Source organism: Onychomys torridus, chromosome 16 (assembly GCF_903995425.1).
Source record: "Onychomys torridus chromosome 16, mOncTor1.1, whole genome shotgun sequence".
Taxonomy (NCBI): Eukaryota; Metazoa; Chordata; class Mammalia; order Rodentia; family Cricetidae; genus Onychomys; species Onychomys torridus.
Window position 1 is genome coordinate 46527028 of NC_050458.1, and position 12166 is coordinate 46539193.

Here is a 12166-nt window from a genome sequence, read left to right on the forward strand (position 1 = left end):
CTGCTACCCAGCCCCTGCTAAGAATTTTAAAACAACTCTTTGGCATGATATTTCAATAGTAATCATCATCATCATCATCATCATCATCATCATCACAGTAGCAACAACAACAAAACACAGGTGGTTGTGGTGGCACACACTGGGAGGATACCTGAACAGGAAGAGGTAGGAGATTCACAAGTTCAAGTCCAGCCTGGGCTATACACACACACACACACACACACACACACACACACACACACACGCAGCTGGATATAGTAGTACATGCCTTTAATTTCAAGGAAGGATTGGGCAGGCTGAGGCTAAAAGTTTATATGTTTGAGGCTGTTCTGGCCTACACAGTGAGACCCTGTTTCAAAATAACCAAAACAACATGCAGAGCTACTTCTCATTCATAAATGTACTAGAAATACTACTTCCCTGGCAGAAAGCAAAAGTAATAAAATGAATTATTCTTATAAAAGCATATACTAGACAACTTGCAGGGAAAAGCCAGCAAAATCAGAGTGCATAATTTCAACTGAAATTTTCTTTTTCTTTTTTTGAGACAGGGTTTCTCTGTGTAGCCCTGGCTGTCCTGGAACTTGCTCTGTAGACCAGGTTGGCCCATCCATTTACTTATGGTCTGTGGCTGCTCTCACACCACTATGACTGTGCTGAGCAGCTACAACAGAGACTGTACATAATACGTAAAATATCTGTCACCTCATATAAAAATGCTTGCTAGCCCAACTTATTTCACAGACTATTTAAAATCATTTTGTTCACTCATTTACTGGCTTCTCTACTGGAACCAACAGTTAGTGAAGAAAGTGGCTTTGTGTCTATATTTTTAGGACCTAGAAGACCATACGGCCCACAGAATGAACTCAATAAAAGGCACTGGATAAGAGAAAGAAAAAGGAACAAGGATTTCTCTTCTTCCTATTTCCTGTTATTATTTTGATAAGCCCAGTCATCAGCTCACCGTCCTCACCTTACTTGACTGCCTGGCAGCAGATGACCCACTTGGACAACCCTTCTTCCCCAGATACTTTCTCCGAACAGCTGGCAGAGCACGTTTCCAGTTTCCTCCCACCCCACTAGTTCTCAAGGCTTCTCTGAACCCGGAACCTTACTTCCCCGACCTTTTAATGTCGGCCTGCTCTTTCACTCAGTCATTTTTCTTAGTCCACGTTCACTTCCTTAGTGAGTTAATTATTTAATGTCATCCTACTCTCAGGGACTTCAAATTTCACTAGCTCAAAACTAAAACCAAGTTTATCTTCTCCCCCAAGCCCATGCCTTCACCACTGTCAGCTCACTCGGGAGGAAGACCATCATGTTCCTTCAGGCAAAAATTTGTCAGCCAACCAACCCTAATCTATCACTAAACTATGGTGACTCATAAATACATTTCAAGAGAATGATCACTTAACCACTTCCACTTCCACAACCTCATCTAAGCCTTTCAACCACTTCTTGCCTAACTACTGTGCCTTCCTTATTCTGCTTCCACAGAGAAGCCTACAAGATGAGGTTTGACATGTAAAGTAGTAAGTTCAACAGCTGACTCTCTCTCCTACACAAAGTCATGAGTAATTTGGTCGCCATTTGCATCTCCACTGCAGTCACACAGGTCTCTGTGCCCAACTGAAAACACGTCAAGCAAACTTCCATCCCAGGTCCTTCATCATGGGTGAAAGGCTCTTCTGGTTGATTTAAAGGAATGAGGCCTCTTGAATAAGACACTTCATGCAATATTCCCTCACCTGATTCTCAAGAGTCTATCATTTCTTCTGCTTTACAGGCTATAAAGGTGAGACTTGAGATTACCTAGTAAATAAATAATAGAACTGGAGTTTGAAAACTCAGATTCCTCTTTACAGAACATGAGCGGTCCCTGAATTAATACTGGGGGTGGAGGAGCATTCAGTAATGGTCCGCCGAACAGACAGTAATGGTCCAGGGTCATTCTAAAAAGGCTAAAGGTACATGTGGGTTAGAAGTTAGAGAAGGACATGAGAAACAGTCTGAGGAAAAGAACCAGAAGAGGAACGTTACTTGTGCCAAGAATGGAAAGTTGCAAGGAAAAGGGAAGGGTGTCAAGGGAAGGTACTCCGACGGCCTCTCTGTCCAAGAACCAAGCACTTAACTCATAGTAACTATACATGGACTGGATAACAACACCGATCCTGATTTTAAAAAAACAAAAACACCCTACCGTTTCCTGGCTCTAATGCCGATCAGAGGTATTCTACTAGCTATTGCCACTTGCCAGAGGCAAGGTGTGACAACTGGCTGTCGGTAGCCTTACGTCAAGCACCACAGCTTCACACCTAGTTTCTCCTCGGGACCAGTTAGACGAAGTCTGTGTGCAGCAGGGGGACTGGCTGGCCTCAAACGTTACAAGGCGAAGCAAACAGCAACTCTGGACCAGTCCGGACGGGCTCTGGGAGAGCGCGGCAGGGGCAGGGGCGGGTGGGTGCTGGCCTCACCCTCACTCTGGCAGCAACTTTCCCAGTGGTGACAGACTCAGCCCCCACATCCCCCTCGTGCCCATCTCCCGGCCCCATCCCGGGAAAAGCCCCAAACCCCTCCTCACCACGGCTCCGGCCACGGCGTGTACCAGGCTTTCGTAGGACAACACAGAGGCCATAATGCCACACTTTTCCCCTCAGACGCCGCAGTGTGGGCTCCTGAAAGGAGCGTCTCAAGCCCCACCCCTCAGACCCGCCCGCCTCCACCATAATAACCACTTCCGGGTCGCAAGCTGCCCTCTGTCGGCCGGGAGAACAGCCCCTGAACACCGATTGGTCCAGAGAGAGAGTAAGGGGCGGGGCGATGTCCAGAGCATCTAGACCATCCGCGCGATCAAAGCGCCGCCGGGACTGGCTCCTCGCTGTTTGCAAGCTAACATGGTTAGTCATGCCTATTGACATAAGACGGGGGACATAAAAGTTCCTAATGACCTCTGCACTCCAATTCTTTTACAAAATACACGTTGACAGGCTGAGGACTTAGCTCAGTTGTAAGAGTGCTTGCTTAGCATGATCCCCGCACTGCACAAACTCCTGTATTTCCAGCATTCAGGAAGCGGAAAAAGGATCAGAGGACTGGAGGGAAACCTAAATTCTACTGCTCTTGCAGGGGAACCGTGATTATTTCCCAGCACCCACATGGAGGCAAGCGACTCTAACTCCAGCTCCAGGGTATCTGACCTCCACGGGCTCCTACACGCACTCACCGAGACACACGTATATTGTTAAAAGAATCAGTTGAGTCACCTTCGGCTACCTGGAGGTTATCATGCTGGGTCTCAAAACAAAACAAAAAACAAAAAACCTACAACCGCCCCCGCCCCAAAACATATCCTAGTAACCTTCGCCTGTTATCCCAGTACCATGGAGCGGGGAGTACACCAGTCTAAACTACAGAAACCATGTCATAATAAAACCACCCCTCCAAGATGATGGCCACAGCTAAGGGATCAGGTCATAAATTTCTTCATGCAGCCACCTCCAACACTCATCACTAAGCCCGCCGCTAGATTTGAAATCAAGGGGCTAAGGCACGGTAAAGCAAAAGCTCTAGCATGAGGCGTTGGTTTGCATAAACTGACAATTTGAGGCTGGACAGATGGCTCAACAGCTAACAATGTTTGCTGCTCTTGCAGAGGCTCCGGGTTCAGTTGCCATCACACAACCCCCTGTAATCCAGTCCCAGGGGAATCCAGTCTTGTCCTCTAAGGCATCAGATGCACTTACATAAATGCAAGCACTCATGCACATAAAGATAAATCTAAAAGAAAAACTGGTATTTTGTTTCCATCGAGGCACAACACAAAGTCTCACAAAATTGTCCAAACTTTCAAAACTTGCTATTGTATTTGTCTTCCCCTTCTATCCATGAACTTCATTTTTATTTTTAAAAGTACATACATTTGTGCATGTTAGTGCAGTGCATTTGGAAGCCAAGAGGGTTACAACCACATGGAGCTAGGATTACATGCAGTTGTGGACTACCAAACATGGGTCCTCTGCAAGATGTACTCTCAACTGTTGAGCCCTCTCTCCAGCCCCAATCAGTCTTATTAGTCGCATACTCGTTAAAGACAAAGAACTTCAATTATGCGGTCCTTTACTACTCAGAGAATAGTAATGTTGTATTCAGCAGCATACATAACCACCTGATATTCTTTATTTAACCGGTCTCATTCACATGTCCATTTTAGCTTTCCATTTCTCCACCCACCCACCTCCACCCCCAGACAGGGTTTCTTTGTGTAGCCTTTGCTGCCTTGAACTTACTCTGTAGACCAGACTGGCCTAGAACTCAGATCGGCCTGGCTCTGCCTCCCGAGTGCTGGGTTTAAAGGTGTGCACCACCACCACCCAGCTACCTTTCTGTTTCTTAGAGCAGCAATCAAGCATGCTGACAACTATTATCCTAATACAAGTAGTTGGGAGGCTGAGGTCAACCCTGAGGCAACAAGACCATCAAAACAAACCTGTAATATCCAGGCATAGTAGTGCATGCCTTTGATCTCAACACATGAGGCAGAGGCTAAGCAGCCTGGTCTACACAAATGAGTGTTTCAAATCAGAATTGCAGAGTGAAATCTTGTCTCAGAATGATTACTCAAGCACACACACGTGTCCACACTAACTTCCATAATAATCAGGAGTAAGGGATTTATAAAGAGCTGGGAAGCCACAAGTGTCTGAAAATCCTAGTTCCACAAATGTTACACTGAGCAATTACCAAGTGCTTCAGTTTCTTCATCTACAAAATTGCAAAGCAAAGGTACTTACAATTAGTCACTGGAGGAACTTATTCCACCAGGGCCGGGAACCATTTACCTCAGGTTCATTTACCTTAGGTGTGGGCCACTTATGAAGCTGTCTCCTAAGGTGTAACAACTAGTAGGCTAACCAAGCCTTTTGTTTTTGTCCAATAGTTTCTCCACATAACCACATACCTGTGTGCTGTTTCTCTTCCCTTATAACCAATCAAGCTGACCAATGGGGTATGAAAAGATAGCTGTTAACGCCATGTATCATCAGCATCATTTGTGTCCCTGACCACATGCCTCCTTTTCCCTCAGGTGTTAAGACAAGCAACTTCCCTGGACCCACATCTAATTTACTTACTACAATATGTGGTAGAACTGCCTACTTCTAGAAAGCCACCAAAAGAAAGTAAACCTCTGAATTAATTAAGGAAGTGAGTGGGAGTGGAGAGCGGTTCTCTGGATTTGAAGTCTTGCTACACAGTACAGATTGGCCTCAAACTCAGACTCCCATATCCTCTCAAGTACTGAGATTACATGTGTGGAATCACTATATTCAGCTTTTAGGGGTTTCTGTTGACATTTAGTAATCCATAGCCTACTTGTACCCATTACATTAGTACAGTGAATACTGCAACCAAAAAAGCAAAAACAAAAACATGCTAACAAATAGGGGAAGGTCAAGATCCAGTTTGAAACCATAGTTTATTTTAGCATCTTAGGAATATTAACCACATATCTTTAAGCAGAAAACTCCTCTATCTTCTTACAGTATTTTTCTTATAGTATCTTTAGTGAGAAAAAAAAACCCCAATATTTCTAGTGTAGAAATGAGTCTTTATGAAAAAATGAAGACTTTTTTTGAACTCAAAAGTCTAAAAGCAAAGGACACACTTATCAGAAGAGCAATCTCACCATTTATGGTAATATATGCAATATTATAATATAATTAGGTCGAGTATAGTCAGAGTCCAAAAGAAACCGATCTTCAGGAAAACACAGCACACCATGGAAATTTTATGAAAGAACATACTTGAACAAAAAGAACACCGTGCAAACTTCAAATTTAAGATTATGTGATGTTTGTCAAGGACTTTAAACGCATGCTCTGTTCAAATACAGCTTTTTCTTACATGTAACAAGATGCATCTGTGTCTGCTGCATGAAGCAGTTAAACCTGCAGACATATGATTTCAGATATGTGCTAATTTAAATATGCGCTCTGGATATCATTTTTCTTTATCCTTGCAGAAGGAAGGAGAGAAAAAAAGCATTAAATACATCGCAGTACTGAAGAGCTAAATAGGACAAAGGAATCTTTCATCATATGTAAACAATTTAAACTCTTCAAAGTACAAAGATGTATACTTTAACATGAACTCTAAATCTGCAATTGTTTCTCAGTTTCATAAGCATACCTAAAACCAAAGGGAATCCCTCCTTTCAATGTCTTTTGATGTGACAGGAGTTCACATGTGTAGATTTTTAATGTTTAAACAAGCAACCCCATGTCCAAGTACGATACCACAGCTGTTACAGGTATGACCTTACAACTACCATATGTACTATATATGAAATTAAACTAGCAATAACTATGCTTCCACGGTTACGCTGTGAATGACAGAACTGACGACGCTCGTGAAAAACACCGTCTTTAGCTCAAGAAGATTCAGAGGACAAGCAGACGGGGGTTTCTAACGGGAAGCTCATTGTTGGCAGAAACACAGAAAGCACTCTTCTTCCACTACTGGGAATGATATGGAACATTTATTTCAAACAGTGACAATGGCGGAACTAGGTATTCTAACTCCACTGTAACACTTAAAAAATAATACAAATACAGATTGCCCCTGCAGCACAGTGTAAGATGGAAATGCAGCTTACACAAGGTCAAACAAAACCTAGGACCTGCTGCTGCTCTGTCCAACCCTTCAGTCCTACCCAGGTCAGATCCAAATATTGGTGGTCTCAAGAGATTCACTGAAATAGATCATTTTGGGAAAAAAAAAAAAAGACAAATCAAGATGCTTCAGTAACCATATGTCCAACTCAATCAACTTAAATGGGTTTTATTTGCTTCCCACTAAGAAATCTTTATTTCCATTCATGAGAGCAGTAAGTCGACCATATTCAGCTTCCTCGCCCAATAATTCAAAGGAAAACCCCAAAAAGATTAGTAAAGAAAAATGTAGGAATTAACACCCCCTAAATTTTTTAAAAAATATGTTTAAGGTTGAAAAGTGTTTCAGGTTTGTACTTCCTAGTAGGAAAACATTATCTGAATGAAGATCCTAATGGCAACCTCTGTAAAATGCTTCAGCCGCAGTTGATGCAGAAGGGTAGGGATAATCTTCAAAGCACCCCAGCTCTCCCGATGAGGTCAGCGGTACACTGGTTTGTATTATTGCAACATCCAGTAAGTGAGCTAAAGCTGCTCTTCATTCAGCGAGGGCTCTGTTTAACATTAAGCTTGACCTCCAAACTTGGCAGACAATTTACTGATGAGATTCATAACCTTTGGGTTGCTCTGATATTTTGACATATTTGCTGGGTTCTGGGCCACATCCTGGAAAGCCACCATGACTTCTGGATCCTGAAGAAAAAGTACAAAAAGAGAGTTAGTGGAATTGAACTTTTCAGCTATGTTTGGTTTCATTTGGTTGGTTGGGTTTTGTGTGCGTGTGTGTGTGTGTGTGTGTCTGTCTGTCTGTCTGTCTGTGTTTAATTTTCTAGGCAGGGTCTCTGTGTAGTCCTGGCTGTCTTGGAACTTGAGGAGACCAGGCTGTCCTCAAATTCACCAAAATATGCCAGCCTCTGCCTCTCAAGTATTGGGATTAAAGGTGTGAGCCAGCACTGCCCAGCAAAATAAATAAATCTTTTAAAAAAATCATCTCAATTTAGAAAATGCCAGATTGCAAAATTAGCTAATTGATAACTAAGGAAAAAATAGCTAAGTGTACTGTCACCACACAAAAGTAGGAAAGAAAGGCTTAGATGATCAAAGCCCAACTTTATTCTTACAAATCTTACCTGCATGGCTGCAAGAACCTCTGGATCACTGAGGATTTCATTGAGTCCAGGCATTCCTGCCATTCCAGGCATGCCTGCTCCCATTCCAGGCATTCCTCCAGGGAAATTACCAGGCATTCCCCCAGGAAAACCACCTATAAGGATAAAGGAAATAATTAGGGACATCAACACATTTCTATTCATTCTTTCCAATGCTCAAGTACAGGAGAGTGAGGAACAAGGAGGGCCACTGGTCATTTAGCACATTCTATATTCAACACAGCAGGCTATCAAATGTAACTTTTAATTTTTACAAAAGGTAAAGCTGTAAAACAGACTTTACTCCTTTCTGGACTTGTTTTCATTACTTAAAAAGGTGCAACAAAACTAATCTTGCCTTAAAAGTAAAGAATCAACATGTGCTAGTCCTCCCAAAACATTAATGCCAGGTGTGTCATTGTTTTTTTTTTTTTTTCTTACTTGAGGGGGAGGAGGAGAAGGGGGGTGAGGTGTTTGATGTAAGGCGGCTGTCCTAACTCTCAATTTCCTCCCCCATCATTCTAATGCTAAGACTGCAAATGTGCATCACCATGATGGCTCAATCATCTTTGAATTTCTCATTCTTGAGTATTTTTGTTTCAATTTAAAGTTAATTCTATTAGTCTAAACTTGTTTTATTTCATTCTGACATTCATCCAGAGCAGTTATTTCTCAAGTCTTACCTAAAATAAGGGTAACAAAAATTTATTAATTTCATTCTCTTTTTATTGAATGAGACAGTAATGTAGAGCCTGGACAGACTCAAATTCTGCTCTATAGTTGAAGCTGGCTAAGAAAGCCTGAGCCTCTGGCCTCCACCTCCTAAAGACTGTGCCTAGGCCAGGGTTACTATTACTGTGATGAAAAACACAGTATGAACAAAAGCAAGTTGGGGAGGAAAGGGTTTATGAGGCCTATACTTTCCTATCACTGAAGGATGTCAGGACAGGAACTCAGACAGGTCAGGAACCTCAAGGCAGGAGCTGATGCAGAGGCCATGGAGGTGTGCTGCTTACTGGCTTCCTCATCATGGCTTCAACAGCCTGCTTTCTAATGGAACCGAGGACCACCAGCCAAGGACAGCACCACCCACAAAAGGCTGGACCAATCACTTAATAAGAAAATGCTCTCCCAGCCAGGCGTTGGTGGCGCACGCCTTAAATCCCAGCATTGGGGAGGCAGAGGCAGGTAGATCTCAGTGACTTCAAGGCCAGCCTGGCCTACAAAGCATGTTCCAGGACAGCCAGGACTGTTATACAGATAAACCCTTTCTCAAAACAAAAACAAAAACAAAAACAAAACAACAACAACAACAAAAAAAAAAAAAACAGAAAAAGAAAAGAAAATGCCCTACATCTGGATCTTACAGAGGTATTCTCTCAATTGAGGGTCCCACTTTTCAGATGATTCTAGCTTGTGTCAAGTTGACATAAAACTAGCCAGGACTATCTGAGATGACAAATGTGCCTCATCAGGCCTGGTGAATCTATGTATTCATGAGTCCCATTCTAAATAATAAAAACCTCTAAATAATGTAGTGGGTAGCCATCCCAGCATTGGCCTGGAAGTTCCAACCCCCATTGAGGCTTCGATAATGGTCACGCCCACAAGGCGGGGCTGAGGGAGGAAGCTGAAGACCTAGGATCGAGAGGAGAGGCCACTCTTGGTTCTGGGAACTGGACGCTGGAGGTAGACCATACCTTTGTCAGACCCTACAACCTATCCCTTCATTTATAAGTTACCCCACAAAATAAACCTCCTTTTTAACTACGTGGAGTGGCCTTAATAATTTCACCAATAAAATAATGATAACATACAATTATTACAAAAAAATGACTTGGGGCTTTGTTATGTTTAGCTGAGATCTTAACTATGTAGCTCAAACTACCCTCAAATTCATGGCAGTCCATCTAATCCCTAAAGTAGGATTACAGGCATTTCTAAGACAGAATGGCACATATGGCAGAATTTGCACATATGATAAGCACTCATACTGATTCTTTCTAGTGCAATTCTCTAGCAAAAACAACTTTATTCTTCTAAGCACACTATTAAATTATAAACCCACACTATTTTCTACTTGGATTTTGCAAAGATTCTATTTGTATGTGAGTATAGGTCTGTGGGTATTCATGCCTGTGTGCACACTGAGGCCAGAAGCAGACATTAGATGCCCTGCAACTGGAGCCCTAGGTATCTGATGCCTGCCTTGTTATTTGAGTGCATGGATCTGAAGTCCTAGCTGTAATAAATAAATGGACACACTGAAGAGTCATTCCTTTCTTGCTCAACAATAAATCAAGCATGCCTATCAGCACTGTAACACGAGGAAGAGGCAGGAAAAACACAAACTTTGAAGCTTCTCTAGTTTGTTCTCATGGGCTTTCCAAGATCACTTCCTTCCCCTGATGAAGTTACTGGAACAAGGCTTGCTAAAGTCGATACTAAATGCACAGAGAATAGCTAGATCTGGTATTAGTTCACATTAGTAAAGCTTTCTCTATCACAAAGGGAAACTAACAATCAGATTTGTATTTTAAGCTAGAAGTAAACTATGAGCTGTAATTTTTCCATCATCTTATTGTTGATGAAAACGTTACATTTTTAGCTTCCTCTTTTTTGGTTTGCTTTTTCAAAATGGAGATTTTCTGTGTTGCCCTGGCTGTCCTGGAACTCGCTCAGTAGACCAGGCTGGCCTCAAACTCACAAAGATCTGCCTATCTCTGTATGAACCACTATCTCACAGAAAACACATGTTCCATTTTCTAGCTTTAGGATAATTTAGCTCAGTGGTAGAACGTTTGCCTAGCAAGCGCAAGGCCCTGAGTTCAGTCCTTAGCTCCAAAAAAAAAAAAAAAAAAAAGAAAGAAAGAAAAAAAAGAAAGAAAGAATAAACGGGTATCTAAATTTTCCTTGAGAGAAAACTAGTTATTATCACAAAGTAGAAGACAGCCAACAAAACCCATTTTTTAAGTGTATTGTTTATATAAACCTCACACTGCCTCTTTCAGGCAACAAAACTTATTTTCTTTTCCCCTCACCTATCTGAATGTTTGTCCTTTGCTAATACTGAAAAGCTTTGTTTGCTAACAATTTCTGATTGTAAGACATTTACAAGATAGACAAGAGTGCCTAGAAAGAAACCTCAGCAGTTAGGAGTGCTTGTTGGTCTGTGAAAAGAGCGTAAAGACTTCAGTTTCCAGTATCCAATTTGGAAGGCTCACAACTAACCATTATCTGTTGTTATCCCCAGTTCCAGGGGATCCAAAGAACTCTCAACCCTCCATGGGCAGCAAGCACAGAGAAAAATGAACATAGTCTCTTCCTCTTTGGATTTTCAAGACATTTTAAGACAGGGTTTCTCGGTGTAGCCCTGGCTGACCTGGAACTCAATTTGTATACCAGGCTGGCCTCAAACTCACAGAGACCCGCCTGTCTCTGCCTCCTGAGTGCTGGGATTAAAGGCCTGCATGCAACCAGCCCTGTGTTTGTAGGTAATATCCTCATGAACTTAAATATTATCACATGTAACAGAACATAATCTTACTAGTTTAGAAACTTAGATTACATTGTAACAAATTACCTGAAGTACAATACCCAGCTCTCAACAACTATTAACTTTTCTTAAAGTGTATTATAACTCAAAGGAGGAAAATAATGCTTTTTTCCATTACTAAAAATTGTTTATGAAAATGAATTTTACAAACATTAATATTCTTTGGAGTTTTGAGAACTATCTATCTCTTCCCATATACATACATACCCCTGAGCTCTAAGATCAAGATAATATCTTAATTATTTATAACACTAACAGGTTTTCCTTTTAAAATACCTGGAAAAGAGCCATATTGAGCTCCAGACTGTCTTCTGGCTTCTTCTTCCTTGAAGACAAAATGAAAACAAATTATGTAAGAGAGGAAAAACAACAACACAAAAGAAGGCCTCTTCCCTCATACCTAACCTAGCCACAGAAATCCAGGAAATCAAAGGTAAGACAGAAGACAGTAGGACAGTAAGGCTCAACAACCTGCCAGGTGAACCATTTCCAACTGTCACTGGGCCTTATTTTACTAATGATTTCTAGCAGCCTTACTTCTCTGGAACGGGAAAGCACATGCTTCTATTTACGTAAGTTTTTTTCTCATTGTTTTAAAACAAAATGAAAGGGCATGGCTAGGTATTTCCTAGGTTCATCTCTTCTACATTCTCCCAGGAAAATGTAAAAGGCTTCGTGAGTTGTTTTTAATAACACAGAAAGGCCAATTAGAACCTTCCTTCATACCTAGTTAGAAACAGTCATCAAGATAGACTGTATCCCAGTGGTCCAGCACTTGCCTCTCCTGTGTG

General features: G+C 41.8%; 2 protein-coding genes across 2 annotated transcripts in view; both read right to left on the reverse strand.

The window, feature by feature from the left end:
* Slc25a17 (solute carrier family 25 member 17) overlaps window positions 1-2712 on the reverse strand; it is a 49409-nt gene extending 46697 nt beyond the window's left edge. Inside the window, exon 1 of the mRNA XM_036209127.1 lies at window positions 2585-2712. Coding sequence (XP_036065020.1) covers window positions 2585-2638 — 54 coding nt within the window. The 5' untranslated portion in view covers window positions 2639-2712. The remainder of the gene's footprint in view (window positions 1-2584) is intronic.
* Window positions 2713-5457: 2745 nt separating this feature from the next.
* St13 (ST13 Hsp70 interacting protein) overlaps window positions 5458-12166 on the reverse strand; it is a 36303-nt gene continuing 29594 nt past the window's right edge. Inside the window, exons 10-12 of the mRNA XM_036208409.1 lie at window positions 11652-11700; window positions 7802-7935; window positions 5458-7364 (exon numbers count right to left, since the gene is read on the reverse strand). Coding sequence (XP_036064302.1) covers window positions 7236-7364; window positions 7802-7935; window positions 11652-11700 — 312 coding nt within the window. The 3' untranslated portion in view covers window positions 5458-7235. The remainder of the gene's footprint in view (window positions 7365-7801; window positions 7936-11651; window positions 11701-12166) is intronic.